The sequence below is a fragment of the Raphanus sativus genome, unplaced genomic scaffold (genome assembly GCF_000801105.2).
Source record: "Raphanus sativus cultivar WK10039 unplaced genomic scaffold, ASM80110v3 Scaffold2700, whole genome shotgun sequence".
Lineage (NCBI taxonomy): Eukaryota > Viridiplantae > Streptophyta > Magnoliopsida > Brassicales > Brassicaceae > Raphanus > Raphanus sativus.
Window position 1 is genome coordinate 1 of NW_026618008.1, and position 14,272 is coordinate 14,272.

Consider the following 14,272-nt stretch of genomic DNA (forward strand, 5'->3'; position numbering starts at 1 on the left):
GTGACGTAAAGGATCTATCACTAATCATCATCACTTGCTAAATAAAAAGAAAAAGAGTTGTAAAAAAGAGAAAAGAGTACAAAGAGATCCAACAAGTGTTTTAGTTGTTCGGCTAGTATAAGAAGTAACCAACGACTGAGATGAAAAGAGTTTTAAATCAACGGTTTAGATTTACCAAAGATCTTATTACCTTCAAAGTGGGACCGGACCCACCAATCACACACAGAAACAAAATCCTTTAGCGCAAGATATTTTTTTTTGGTGGAGGCTGCTTCCTTCTCCTCAAAGAAGAAAAAGACCTAGAAGAACACCTTTGAATCAGTTGAAGTCGTTGTCTGTCTTTCTAATATCCGTAGGTTCGAGCAGTCTCTTACAAACCCTAGAAGCGAAGAAACTCTGGTGATAGGGTTTGTCTATCTATCTCTCTGTTGGCGATGACTAATAATAGTCGAATTCAAGTGAGTGCTGTGTTCTCTTCTTGTCTGATTTGGATTCTTTGGTTTATTTCTCGAATCTATTTAAGCTCTAATTAAGTTCAGTTTAGCCATGTATTGAATTCAATCTCGGTCACAATTCAACGATTGGGCTTCTTCACTTATATAATAATAATATAATATTATGAGTATTACTCAAGTTCAGTCTTCTCAATTGCAAGAGTTTAACTCACTCGTATAATCATTTTAAGTGTTTCTTTTTTCTTTTTCTTGGTCGTGGATTGTATTTGCTGTGAATGGTTTCACTATTGAAAATCTATATGCTATGAGGCTGTGTGGTGGTGCTTTTAAGTAACTCGAATTCCATATGTGACAACACCAGATACTCTCCATTTGTTTCAGCAGATTATTTGATAGTTTGCAAGACTTGGGTGGGCGTTAAAATAAAATATGAGTGGTTCGGGAAGGAAACATGTTTCTAAATGGGACCACTCTAAGGAAGACACACATCACCCTGGTAGCATAGATGAAAACTCAGCTTCTCATTACCGTGACAAGGATCCTCCCCATCATGTCCTGTTCAACGCAGACAGCAATGCAAGTAGGAGGTCTGAGGAAGATCACCAGCACTCTCGCCAAGATAGGGCTAGAAGCAGAGTTTCACAGAACAACGATAACAGTTACTATCCTAAGCAAGATGAAACTAGGCAGCATTTTTCCCATAGGTTAGTGTTTGACTTGTTACAGCAAGTAGATATTCTTATTTATTTGTTCTTCACTTCTTACTTTTTTTTATTCTTCAGGAGTGATAGTAGAAGTTATAGCAGAAGTAGAAGCCGTAGCAGAAGCCCTGTCTGTAGAGCAAGGCGAGATCATCACGCAGGATCTTATGACAGACACAAGACCAGAACACGAGATGAATTTAACAAGAGAGGCGGTGACCCTAGGGAGACGAGATATCATCACTCGAATGATTTCAGAGGTGCAAGGTCTTCAGACTATGATGATGAAGATACTGAGGGACGTTATAGAAGGGAGCATTTACAACATGATGGCGTTTCAGATCCGAGGCTGAGAAGACAAAGAAGCGAGCTGACAGCAGGAGAGAAAGAAAAACAACGAAGGGGTTATGATGGTGATGGTGAGGGACGGTTCCGCAGGAGCTGGGAGATACCTTGCAAGTTTTTCGCAGCGGGGAACTGTCGTAACGGTCAGCATTGCAGGTTTTCTCACCATGGTGGTGCTGATAGAAACCAAAACAACTTTTATAGACAGGACAACAACAACTATCATAAAATATGGAATGGTGATGAAAGATCGAGTAAAGGAGCTTCTGAAGCTAAAGGGAACGGTGGTAGTAGCTGGATTGGTGATATGGAGATGTCTCCAGATTGGAACTACGGTGCTCATAGTTTGAAAAAACGTATCAATGAAGAAGAGTCTGGTCAGAGTTCAAAGTCTCGAGTTGATGATCAGAGGAGCAGTGATATGCATTCATATGGTGACAACAAACCCATGGTTGAGAAACTTAGACCGGATTTTCATCAGAACTACAACAATGTGGGAAACACCGCTCCACTTCAAGCATATAATCATAATCATCCTGCTGCTGCTGCTGCTGCTGCTGCTGCTACAGATTTCTCGGTAGGCTTGAACTTAAGCCATCCTGAGAGTGTAAAAGCTTATCAAGATAACCATCATTCAGTGGTGGAGAAAGCTGTTCCGGTCCAGAGTGGTCATGTCACCAGGGAACAAATAGATCAGATTAGCAAGATCTCAGCTACTATAGCTCACTTTCTTGCTAATGGTGGACAGCCCATTCCACAGCTTACACAAACATTGCAAATGCCCTTGCTTTCACAACCTTCCATGGCTACTCAAATTAACTCTGTGAGTAACAAAGGACTTGGGGTGAGCACTGATGCTGATGGAGCCCCACCAGTTACTGATGCATCACAAGTAAGCAACGTTGATGGGGTTCAGGAACTACCGGTGGCTCCTGAGGAAAACAGAGACACAAAGACCACCAATGAAGAAGCTAGTAAACAAGAAGAGTGTAAGAAAACTGGAGAAGATGGAGATGAAGATGATGATGAGAGCAGCGGTGAAGAAGAAGACAAGAAAGAGATGAAAGACCCGAAAGGAATGAGGACGTTTAAGTTTGCGCTTGTTGAGATTGTTAAGGAGCTTCTGAAACCAGCTTGGAAAGAAGGTAAGATGAAGAAAGATGGTTACAAGAACATAGTGAAGAAAGTTGTTGAGAAAGTGACTGGTTCTATGCAAAGTGGAAACGTTCCTACAACACAAGAGAAGATTGACCATTATCTATCCGCTTCCAAACCAAAGCTTACAAAGCTCGTTCAGGTTCCTTCTTTACATCTTCTTTTGCTTTCGGAAACTTAATCAACTTCAAATGCTCTTCCTAACCGTTGGTTTTGTTTCTATCTTTATTTTCAGGCATATATTAGTAAAGTCAAGAAGACATAAATTCGATAAATGTATTCTTAGAACCTGCTTAGTCTTTTTTAAGAAAGATGAGAAGATGAGGTGGGGCTCTCTGTTGTTGTCACCGTCTTTAGTCTTTAAGTTCTGTAGATGTATATAGAGATTTTCCCCCTAACTTTCCTCTCTCTTTTCCAACATGGTGATATGGTCACATAGACCAAGATTGTGTTCTGTCCTTTTATAGAAATTTAGACCAGATATTCAGTGATCCTCATCTCTTTGTCTCAGTGTTGATTTGGCTTTGAGCACCTTTCGTTCATGTTTTAATCAACAAAACTACCATAGTTGAAATAAACACATTTTCCCAAATGTAAATCAATCAAATTAAATGACTCAAGTACCCATAGTTGAATGAAACACGTTACCATTGTTGGTTCATGTTCCTCGCTTCCTTCAGAACTTAAATGGTCTTTCTTTCATAGATATAGCTAATAAGATATATCCACAATACTCTACAAATAATCTCACTGATTCACTCATCCTCATTTTTAAAGAATCTAAAGTTAAGAAGAAGCAGCAGGTAAAGCCAATGCATTGTAATGATTGATGACCGCTGATGAAATCGGTGAATCGGTGATGTTGGAGGCTCCTAAGATTATGTTTCATACTAGTGCTGGTATGTTTATGTTTCTAAGATATTTTTTCCCATCTTTTGAAGGTAAATACTGACAAGGCCATATGACAAGAGTAGGCGCAATGGTTAATTAAGATACTCAAGGACAAATCTCATTATCAAGCTACCAATTTTGCTGACATGGGTATTGCTTTGCTTTTGAAAGTGGTACAAACATGGCCACGTGCCACCTTGAGATGATGTTTCCTGGTACAGGTCTGATCTTTTTAATCAATTAGTCAAAGAGAACGGTTTACTATATACATATTTAGCTTTAGATGGCAACAATATAGCTAAAAATTGGTTGGCTCATACAACAATCTAAAATGAGATATTGTATTAGTTTACTTGGATAATATTTTTTCTTGATTTTTCTTGCAGGCCATAAAACATTTTACCTTTTTGTTAGCCACTCTATTTTTCTGTCAATTGTTGGATATTAGCTCTTATACTTGTTTTTGAATATGCAATTACTGATTTTCTCAGGATGCTCGTTTTGCATCCTGATGGAGCAAAAGTATACTTATTAAGCATGTTGAAAACAACAATGGTAATCATTTCATGTGAACATGTAATAAAAGTATCAGCGAATGTTCTTTTAATAAGTGTTGGTGTGCTGGTGAATCTATCAAGAATCGATCATTCATTTCACTAAATATATAATATAAAGAAATATTATATTGATTTACAAAATACTTATTTTGTACATTCACATATATCATATCTTTATATAATAAAATCCAAACAAAAATGAAATCCAAAAATTATAAATGCTTTAATATATTTTAATAACTTTATCAAAAGAGATGCTGATGAGATTCTTAGTAGCTCAATGAGAGTTTATCTCGATTAGTTTACCTGTTAGATCTCTAGATCACTAAATGTTGTTTTACTAATTCAACTTTGTTTTTATCATATTGGTCACAGTTCTAAGTCAATAACTTGAGAATTTGTTTTCTTCGTGGATGCTGAAAACTGACTGTTTCCGAAAAATCACATACGGATCAAGAAATTTGTTAAGCGGATTAATAATGCATTGAAACAGAAGAATGAACATAATGAGCTTACTCCACGACACATGTATAGTGGTGGACATTGTAATCTTCTTATTAATGAAGATCGACACTATCTCGAATAAAATCATTTTATCTCCGTTGACACTGAGTGGAGAAACAAACAGTTTTTACAATATATATTTTTGATACAAGTACCATATTTTTTATTTAACATAATTAGTTAGTCCAACTAACATAATTAATTAGTCTCAATGTTTTATTATAAATGATTAATTTTAATTTTGACTTAAGGACATGAGGAGGTTTTCTAGAGTTTTACGATTTAGATTGATTTCGGATAATTACAGCTGGTTGATAGAAATAAATCATATATTCATAGCAGCTTTTGCAGTGGCGAAACTATGTATATTTGAGAGGGTTCAGCTTTTCCAACAGATCATTACATGATCACCCAACAAAGACGTTGGGCCTTCTCCTGAAGCCCACATCTCAAACTTCAGCTGCAAGACAAAGATCAACAGTAATAAACTCAGTCAATGAAAAAAGTAGAACGACAAAACGTACGGTTTTCTCACCTTACACAATGCAGCCCAGCAACAGATATAAAGCCCTTGTTTATCAGGATTGCTAGCTGTCAGAGACACCTGTCAGAAGTCTAGATTGTTCTCTAACGTTTGTATAAATATGGCAGAGAAACATTGTAAACGTTAAGCTATTTTCATGAATAAGATTCATTAATATCTTCAGTAAACACATCTCTGTAAACCTTCTAGCTTTGACCTACACTGACCCTGTGATTTTTTATTAATTTTTTTGTTCATTTTTTTTGTCAACAATTTTTTTCTTCATCTATATTAAGTAATTGTGGTATAATTTGATTGAAGTTTTATTTATGTTGACCCTTTTGTCTCGATGTGAAACTTTACTTTTGACCCCATTGTTATTTTTTATCTTGTTATGGTCTTTGTTTTCCTTTTAATTTGCTTATTTTGTTTTTAATCATTTCTTAGCTTTTAAAATCTTTTTGATTATTTTTTCTCTTATGTACTATATATATAGTATATATGTATATTATAATATTATAATATATGTTATATAAATAAAGCATTTGAGAATCAAAAGTAATACACATATCCTATTCACTCACTAATATTAAACAATATAAAATACTCATATATTTTGTTCAAAATTAAATATTTCTAATATTTTAGTTAAAAATTGTAACTCATAGATTCATAACAATACTAATATTATTTTGTTTTACTTTTTAAATTATATTTAGTAATAATTTTAAAATATAATTGTTTTAATATTGTTACATAATTACTTCAATAAAATGACCCATGTAAAGAATAATCTTAGCTTCGCCACTGAGCTCAGTCATCTGGTTTGTCTGCGCATAGAGCTTTTTTCAACTGCAGGTTAGTTCACTCCTGTAAACATTTTATTTAGTTTCTACTGCCTAATACATGCATAATGTAACCTGTGTTTCTTTTGAGACTGCAAGAAACTGTCTGTGCATTGCATGCGCTTATATTGACCCAAATGCTGAATTAACATTAATACTCCACCTTTGACCCAAAGGCTTTGAACAGACATTTCTCTCGACCAAACCAGCTACTCGGGCAAATGGGGATTCCTCCCATAGACTGGCAACTTTAATCTCTTAAACCGCAGTCTTGAAACCAAGACGAAGCGTGAGTGTTCTTGGGAAGCCAACCACCTTTTGAAGTCCCTTCTGGTGAGCAGAACTTGAAGCTTTAACCGTTATAATGCTTCTCCTGTGTGAATTATTATCTTATCACAGAATCCAAGACTGTTATAGGTGTATCCGGGTATATCCAAGTAGTGGGGGAGACCGTTTAATTGTGTGCTCTATGAAGAATGGTGTGTATTCTTGAGCTTGGTTTCAGTTGGGCTATCGGCTTAATTCCTTGTCCAACGGTTGTCTGTTCCGGAAACGGTGTGCCATTCCGGTCCCATTGCTCTATATGGGCCTTGGTTAAAGGAGTGTAAACGTTTCCGGTTAGGTGGGTTGGAAACATATCAATCTTCAGCTTGCTTTTCCGAACGACGGCCTCGTCGGCTGCGGACTCCTTCTCCTGCTGCCGGTAAGGTGATGTTGGATAAGCTTGCGAATCCAATATCGCGATTCCCTTGCGGTTGTTTTGAATCTTTTGATGTGTGGAGTGGATGGTTTAGAAGTTGTGGACGCTGTGTGTTTCAAGGTTTGAGGTCACCTTTTTTCTAGTGTGCTCTTGGCAACTAGGTCCCCATTCCGCTCTTGTTTTTCCTAGGGTCCTTCACTGTTTGTTGGTGCTCAGCCTAGAATTTTGTTTTCTGTTGTTCTTGTTTAAGTAATTTCTGTTGTTCTTGTTTAAGTAATTTCTGTTGTTAGATACTCTGTTTAGGTTTTATTATTGCACTCTGCTACTAATATGTCTGTGTCTTCGGTACAAAAATTGAAAATCTTGATAATATATAATACTTTTACCAAAAAGGGTGTATTATATTAGCGTGCCACTTGTAGAATTTCGTCGTTGCTACAAAGTATGTACAAGTTAAAAAGTGTAGATGGTTGATTTTGTTAAAAGTAGGGTAAAAGTATACAGAAGCTAGCGAGAAACATTAAGATGTTGAGGTGCATATAAAAACTACAGTTGAAATCATCAATGATTGCACTGCTTTAAAGATTTTTATGCAACCCCTCGGATACTGTTTGGCAAGCAAAAAAAATTACTATATTCTATGAATATGATTTTTCACAAACGAGATACAAACTTTGCTCATCTCCGTTACATGTATGTATGATTAGTGTCTCTGAATGAGCAAAACACAGTATACTGTATACAGAGAGTTCAGAGTTGGTATCTGAGAAAATTAATGTTATGCATAGAGATTGCAAAACACTGTGTTTTTTTTTTGTTAACTACCTTAATATTTTTAATAGCGTTTGAGTTTTACAATATCAATAATCATTTCATGTTAAAGTTTTCTACTGGAAGAATAAATTTTTGATAAGACACATCGTAAAGCATTATGGATTTATAAAATTTTGCACATATTCATTTTACCGAGATATATTTTTCCACAATAACGTTGGGTAAAATTATTTGAAACTTTAATTTGGGGTCGGAATTGAAACATTACTACTTATCAGGGGGGCGGAATTAAGATTATTTATCCTTTTAATTTAAAGAAAAAAGATTTATTAAAAAAAAAAAAAACAAGTCCAAGACTCAAAGGTTATAAGTTGCAACAGTCGTCAAACCCTAAACCTTTGTCCTTTTTTCTTTCTCTCCGCCGCGGTATCACTCTTTCACTATTGTCGCAACATTCAAGTAGCTTCCTTTCTTCATGTAAGTTTATTTACTGCTTAGTCTTCCAGTAGCAGTTCCTTTCCGAAGCTCTGTTATCGATCAGAGAAAATCATACTACTGCTGATTTCGTAAAACCTAATTTTGTTTTCTGTTGTATTGTGTAATACACGAGCTCTTACAAACTTTGCGCATCTTAGTTAGTTTGGTCTATAAATTTACAATTTTTGGATGCGAGAATCGAAATTGACGGTTTTTAGAGTCTAATAATGATTACGACACATGACCTGTTTTACGGACATCCGTTTGTTGTTGAAACATTGGTTTCAGTGGCCTTGTATTGTTGTCTGTCTAGAAGTGACCCTCTTTCACAGATTGTTGATATATATATATATGTAATTTTGCTGCAGAGAGTTGACTGATTAGGATTTAGAGCTCAGACATGGCTGATTTGGAGAAGAACTCCGGTGGAGAGCTGAAGAAGAGGATGAGAAAGCGTAACCGTGGTAAGAAGAACGAGATTCAAAAGGCGGAAGTAGAAGAAGAAACCCACAACGTAGAGGAAAACGCAGATGAAATCAAAGAGAAGAAAGTGAAGAAGCTGCAGGGGAGAGGCAAAGCCGAAGACAAGGAAGAAGAAGAAGAAGAAGAAGAAGAAGAAGAAGAGAAGATGGTGGTTGTGGCGAAAGGGATAATGACTAACGAGACTTTTGAATCCCTTGACCTGTCTGAGCAGACTTTCGAAGCTATCAAGGCCATGGACTTCAAGCACATGACTCAAGTACGTTAAATCTTTAACCTTTTTGTTCATGTTTAAATCAGATTTGCTAAGCACTCTCTTGTGTACATGTTTATAAGTCTCTTGATCATTTTGCTATCATTTTAGATTCAAGCTGGATCGATTCCTCCACTTCTGGAGGGCAAAGATGTTCTTGGTGCTGCCAGGACGGGTTCTGGTAAAACCCTTGCTTTCCTCATACCGGCTGTTGAATTGCTCTTTAAAGAGCGTTTCTCTCCTCGCAACGGGACTGGTGTCATCGTTATTTGCCCCACAAGAGAGCTTGCTATTCAGGTAAACTCCCTTCTTTATCTACCATACTATCACTTTGAGTAGATGAAGGTAGAACAATTCTTTGAGGTTCTCATCTTTCATGTAGATTTACTCAATTGTAATTGTAAAGTGTGAATGTTGTTGTACCTTTCTGCGATCTCCCACCCCCAATTTCTCACCGTACTAGTTTTTGATATCTCAGACTAAAAATGTGGCGGAGGAGCTAGTGAAGCATCATTCTCTGACTGTCAGCATGGTTATTGGCGGAAATAACAGAAGGTCGGAAGCACAACGTATTGCGAATGGTTCAAATCTGCTGATAGCAACTCCTGGGCGTCTTCTTGACCATCTTCAACATACCAAGGGCTTCATCTTTAAACACCTAAAGGTACTGTCCCTTTTCATTGTTCCAATTTGGCGCATCTTCTTGTCTTGTTTTTGACAAGTAGATGAATTGTACTCAGCAGCTTATGTTGTATTCATTCTGACGCCTAGAGAGGGAAAACTACTGAATGTTTGGCTTATAATAATTAGCCTAGGTTGTACTCATACTATTAGTTGAAATGTGATTGGTCCTATTTTAAGCTGTGTATATGATTCTAATGGATATCTGTCTTTATATATGTTCCTCTAAATTGCGTTGCAGTGGCTTGTGATTGATGAAGCTGATAGGATACTGGAAGAAAATTTTGAGGAAGACATGAATAAGATTCTAAAAATTCTACCAAAGGTAAGTTATCTCTCTCTCTTACTTAAAAGGTTAATCCAGTGAGAAAACTAAATAAAAATTCAAATATTTCTGCTGATTTTTTTTTGTTTAAAGTTTAGCATTACTTATGGTTTGGAGTTTGTGCTGATTAAAGTTTTTACCATGTTTCTGCAGACTAGGCAAACGGCACTATTCTCTGCCACCCAGACTTCAAAGGTATTTGCCTGTTAAGCCTCGGTAGTGTCGTTATTAGTACTTAATATTTTTTGTACTCTTTTTTGAATCGTTGCAGGTTCAAGATCTTGCTCGGGTGTCATTGACGTCTCCCGTTCTTGTTGATGTCGATGATGGTAGACGCAAGGTATATCAATCACAAGAAACACAACTCTGGTGATTAAAAAAATTTAAGGACCACCATGCCTTTTGAGATTTTTTACTTAAATAAGTTTTCTGAAACTGTTAGGTGACGAACGAAGGATTGGAGCAAGGCTACTGCGTTGTTCCGAGCGAAAAGAGACTTCTCCTTCTAATTTCCTTTTTGAAGAAGAACCTGAATAAGAAAATAATGGTCTTCTTCTCGACGTGCAAGTCGGTGCAGTTCCACGCCGAAATCATGAAGCTTATCAACGTGGACAGCTGTGACATCCATGGAGGACTGGATCAGAACCGAAGAACTAAAACCTTTTTCGACTTTATGAAAGCAGAAAAAGGTATTCTGTTGTGTACTGATGTTGCTGCTCGTGGTCTCGACATTCCTGCCGTGGTACGTATTTGATTATTACGCGTTTATATACTCAACAAGTCAATAGTATACTAAAATCATATTGTGGTTGAATCTTGTTATATGTAGGACTGGATTATACAATATGATCCTCCAGACAAGCCAACGGTAGGAGATATACTTAGCTCCTCTGCTTTTCTACATCCCTTTATGTTAGATTGCTGATGGTTGAATGTTGATGTTGTTTTCAGGAATATATTCACAGGGTTGGTCGAACAGCCCGGGGAGAAGGAGCAAAGGGAAAGGCATTGCTTGTCTTGATCCCTGAAGAGCTTCAGTTTATTCGATACCTTAAGGTATGGGATGGGTTTTTTTAGAATCTTCTTATGGTTAAAAACCTACTTGTTTTTAACTGATTTGTACTTAAACCCGCAGGCTGCAAAAGTACCTGTAAAGGAGCTTGAGTTCAATGAGAAGAAGCTTTTGAATGTTAGATCTGCTCTGGTAATTGTTCTGATTCAGTCTTTTTTTTTTTGTTGGTGAATGACTTTTGCATTTCTAAGAACATTGTTTATTGTTCTTTTCCTGCAGGAGAAGTATGTTGCCAAGGACTATAACCTGAACAAGATAGCCAAGGAAGCCTACAGAGCTTATATCGCAGCATACAATTCACATTCTCTGAAAGACATCTTTAACGTTCACCGGCTTGATCTTCAGGTATTGTTACACAAATAATACTATTGTTCTTGCAAGGTTAGGAGAGAAGCTGGTTATCAAATTTTTGTCTTGGGATGATGTCACAGGCGGTTGCTCTATCGTTCTGCTTCTCATCGCCGCCAAAAGTGCATCTGAACATAGAAAGCGGAGCTGGGAAGGTGAGGAAGGCGAGGAATCAGCAAGGTCGCAATGGCTTCTCTCCTTACACTCCCTATGGCAAAGGCAAGTCCACTCCCAAAGCGGCATGAAGTGTCTTGTGACCAAATTAAAGATTATTTCCTTCTCGTTGGATCAAAAAGTGTTTTATGAATCACCACCAAGTTTTGCCTCAACAGTACTGTGTGGTTTTTTAGTTTGGATGTTATGTTTCTTTCAATACTTCAGATCTCTCTGTTTTGTTATAAGAATGGTTTAATCAACTAATGGCAGCTTTCTATAGAGATTATTTGGTTATGAAATACTACCTCCCTTTCATAATGATTCATCTTTTTTGTAAAAAGAAAATTGTTTCTAAAATATCTATATTTTACATTTTCAATGTACATAATAATCTGACAAATTGTTAACTTTAAAAAAAATATTTATATTTAATAAATTTTAATTGGTTAAAAATCATAAAAAATAAGTAAACACAGAAAATAATGCATTTGTTGTCAAAATTTTAAATGTTTTTTTAATAAGTATGAAAACTGCATATTAAAAAACTGTAGAAAAACCACATAAGTAGTAAAAATTATACCACAAGGAAAGTGAAAGCATGTTGATTGAAACCTGGACCGGTCCGGTCATTGTAGTTATTTGGAATAATCATTGCTTGAGAACTTGAGGAGAACAAATTGAGATGTTCAGAAAAAAAAAGAGAAAAAATTGCTAAACCGGAACTAAAATCTGCCCTAATGCCAAACCAAAACCGAAACAATAAGAACCACAAAGCAGGAACTAGTGAACTTGACAGCGGTTTTTAACGCACTGCTCTTCTTGTGAGTTGAACCCGGGAGAGAAGAAGGTGAGGAAGGAGGAGGAGAATCTGGCGAAGACTCGGTCTCCATGACTTTAATGATCATCTTCTGACCCTTTTCACAGTGGCCCGAGACACCGCTGATGAAGTAAAACAAACCAGGACGGTCTAGTTTGAAGACGGTGTCTTGGTTGTTGGAATAGAGTTGCGGTTTAGTGGCCTTGCATTGCTTGTACTCGTCTTCTGACACCACCAACACTGAGTCTTTCTTGTATTTGAAACCTTCACCAAAACAAAAAACCCTCACAAAAAGTTAACATATATGTAAAGTAAAGATGATAAAAAGTAAGAATAAAAAAAATACTTACGGATAGTGTCGCCGACTTTAAACCGGTTGTGAGAAGCCCATTGGTTAAACATATCCCCGTGAGACTTGTTAGAGTTTGGTACGACCCAACCATCTTCTCCTCCAACTTCAAGTTCAGTACTTGAAACACATGAAAACATATAAAATGAAACAAGAACAGTAACAAGAGTGATCTTCTCAGATGGACTCATTTGTTGTTCTTGGAAATCAAAGTTACGGGGGCTGATTTTTGTTCTAGGGTTCTCTCTGTGTGCTCTTATGGCTTGTGAATGCTTTGAGGCTTTGGAGTTTAAAAAGAGTGAAACCATCGAGGTCTGTTAGTCTTGTCCACTTCTTGAGGGATAATTAATGTATTTTGACTTCGTATTTTACTCTCTTTTTCAAAACATTTGTGAAAACATTATGACTTGGAAATTGTTGAGGAATATCCGATTTTTCGGGTTCTGAACTACAAAACTTAAAATTGTGTGTGTTTCCAAAAAGAATTCTTACGATCAATTTAATATTGAGCACCTATGCATGGTTTGCTCTCGGATATATAACTACATCTATTAAAAAAATACTATAGATTAATCTATATATCAAATGTTATTTTACAAAAAAAAAAGAAATAATTTATTTGTTGAAACTAGATTATCATAAACTTATTTAAATTATAATTTCGTATTGTAGCGGAATCTATGAAAATCTAAAAATAAACGTGTGCGTAAAAGCAAGTTCTCGTTGACAAAAAAAGAAAAAAAAAGTTCTCGTTGACCATTTTTAAAATGTTCAAAACAGGGTTGTAATTTTAATTTCGTAAAGTTTTCGTAGATAATATTGAATTTACAAATAATATAGGCCCTTTGTACCAAAACGTTCTAATTACCTTCTCCACTTTGATCCCTTTAGGGTTTAAGACGTTAAACCCAGAAACCAAACATCCGAGCTCAAAAATGGCGAACTCAATGGCTACGCTTTCCAGAAGACTCTACCGATCTCTCCTATCCAACCCCAACCCCAGATTCTCCCAATCTCCCAGATCCTTCTGCACCAACATCGACGAGTCATCATCCTCCTCCTCCATCTCAGACACCGAATCGCCCCACGAACCCAACGCTTCTCCAGATCCGAGCCATCGATTCTCCAGAGGAGAAGATCGCGTGATGGAGGAGCGTCCTCTCGAGAACGGCCTCGACGCCGGCATTTTCAAGGCGATTTTGGTGGGGCAAGTGGGGCAGCTTCCTCTTCAGAAGAAGCTCAAGAGTGGGAGAACGGTTACTCTCTTCTCTGTCGGAACAGGTGGGATCAGGAATAACCGGAGACCGTTGGTTAATGAGGACCCCAGAGAGTATGCGAATCGTTCCGCTGTGCAGTGGCACCGTGTCTCTGTTTACCCTGAACGCTTGGCTGATCTTGTCTTAAAGAACGTTGAACCCGGGTTAGTTATCTCTTCTGATGAGGTTATGTGATGGTGTTTTTGATTTTCTGAGATTTATGTCAGAAAGAATCTTGTCTGAATTGGTAAAAAAGGAGAAACATTAAAGCGAGTTTTAGTTGCTAGAATCAAAATGTTAAGCTTGCTTTTCATGTTTGTGTTCTTATAATACAACAGCACCATTGTATACTTGGAGGGTAATCTGGAGACGAAGATTTTCACTGATCCGGTCACTGGTTTGGTTCGACGCATTAGAGAGGTGGCTATTCGTAGAAACGGTATTGATTTTGTTCGCTCAGATGTAGCATTGTACATATCTTTCATTGGGGGAAAATATTAGACCTTGATCTCTGTTTTTTTCTTTATGTAGGCCGAGTTGTGTTTTTAGGAAAAACTGGTGATATGCAGCAGCCAAGTTCTTCTGAGCTTAGAGGCGTTGGCTATTAT

The 14,272-nt window shown here is 36.9% G+C and overlaps 4 protein-coding genes across 5 annotated transcripts; 3 read left to right on the plus strand and 1 right to left on the minus strand.

Annotated features, from left to right (window-relative positions):
* Positions 1-238: 238 nt before the first annotated feature.
* Positions 239-3,153, plus strand: LOC108806572 (zinc finger CCCH domain-containing protein 38). Of its 2 annotated transcripts, none has more exons than XM_057000528.1 (4): positions 239-458; positions 837-1,159; positions 1,238-2,798; positions 2,892-3,153. In XM_057000528.1, the coding sequence occupies exons 2-4, from the start codon at positions 885-887 to the stop codon at positions 2,919-2,921; spliced, it is 1,866 nt and encodes a 621-aa protein (XP_056856508.1). In that variant the 5' UTR covers positions 239-458; positions 837-884; the 3' UTR covers positions 2,922-3,153. The 2 variants fall into 2 exon arrangements, with proteins under 2 accessions (XP_056856508.1, XP_018434222.2); XM_018578720.2 differs by having other exon boundaries at positions 840-1,159.
* A 4,640-nt stretch (positions 3,154-7,793) lies between these two features.
* LOC130505924 (DEAD-box ATP-dependent RNA helicase 51-like) lies at positions 7,794-11,541 on the plus strand. Its single transcript, XM_057000527.1, has 13 exons — positions 7,794-7,927; positions 8,296-8,666; positions 8,772-8,957; positions 9,139-9,324; positions 9,583-9,666; positions 9,820-9,861; positions 9,938-10,006; positions 10,109-10,408; positions 10,496-10,534; positions 10,618-10,722; positions 10,802-10,870; positions 10,958-11,083; positions 11,170-11,541. Exons 2-13 carry the CDS (start codon positions 8,328-8,330, stop codon positions 11,329-11,331), a joined length of 1,707 nt encoding a protein of 568 aa, XP_056856507.1. The 5' UTR covers positions 7,794-7,927; positions 8,296-8,327; the 3' UTR covers positions 11,332-11,541.
* A 312-nt stretch (positions 11,542-11,853) lies between these two features.
* Positions 11,854-12,708, minus strand: LOC130505923 (early nodulin-like protein 21). The gene is made up of 2 exons (XM_057000526.1): positions 12,410-12,708; positions 11,854-12,323 (listed from the first exon to the last, which is right to left on the minus strand). The coding sequence occupies exons 1-2, from the start codon at positions 12,597-12,599 to the stop codon at positions 11,977-11,979; spliced, it is 537 nt and encodes a 178-aa protein (XP_056856506.1). The 5' UTR covers positions 12,600-12,708; the 3' UTR covers positions 11,854-11,976.
* Positions 12,709-13,285: 577 nt separating this feature from the next.
* LOC130505922 (single-stranded DNA-binding protein, mitochondrial-like) lies at positions 13,286-14,269 on the plus strand (the record flags this gene model as incomplete). Its single annotated transcript, XM_057000525.1, has 3 exons — positions 13,286-13,828; positions 14,003-14,103; positions 14,196-14,269. Coding segments are annotated over exons 1-3 (660 nt in total), but the record flags the coding sequence as incomplete, so codon positions are not given.
* Between the last annotated feature and the right edge of the window lie 3 nt (positions 14,270-14,272).

Excerpts from the sequence above, each read along its gene's own strand:
- LOC130505924 (XM_057000527.1), top strand. The coding sequence starts at position 8,328 with ATGGCTGATTTGGAGAAGAACTCCGGTGGAGAGCTGAAGAAGAGGATG. Across the intron at positions 9,862-9,937 it reads CTGCCACCCAGACTTCAAAG|GTTCAAGATCTTGCTCGGGT; the intron begins GTATTTGCCTGT and ends GAATCGTTGCAG. Across the intron at positions 11,084-11,169 it reads TTCACCGGCTTGATCTTCAG|GCGGTTGCTCTATCGTTCTG; the intron begins GTATTGTTACAC and ends ATGATGTCACAG.
- LOC130505923 (XM_057000526.1), bottom strand. The coding sequence starts at position 12,599 with ATGAGTCCATCTGAGAAGATCACTCTTGTTACTGTTCTTGTTTCATTT. Across the intron at positions 12,324-12,409 it reads TAAAGTCGGCGACACTATCC|GTTTCAAATACAAGAAAGAC; the intron begins GTAAGTATTTTT and ends GTTTTGGTGAAG.
- LOC108806572 (XM_057000528.1), top strand. The coding sequence starts at position 885 with ATGAGTGGTTCGGGAAGGAAACATGTTTCTAAATGGGACCACTCTAAG. Across the intron at positions 1,160-1,237 it reads AGGCAGCATTTTTCCCATAG|GAGTGATAGTAGAAGTTATA; the intron begins GTTAGTGTTTGA and ends TTTATTCTTCAG. Across the intron at positions 2,799-2,891 it reads AGCTTACAAAGCTCGTTCAG|GCATATATTAGTAAAGTCAA; the intron begins GTTCCTTCTTTA and ends CTTTATTTTCAG.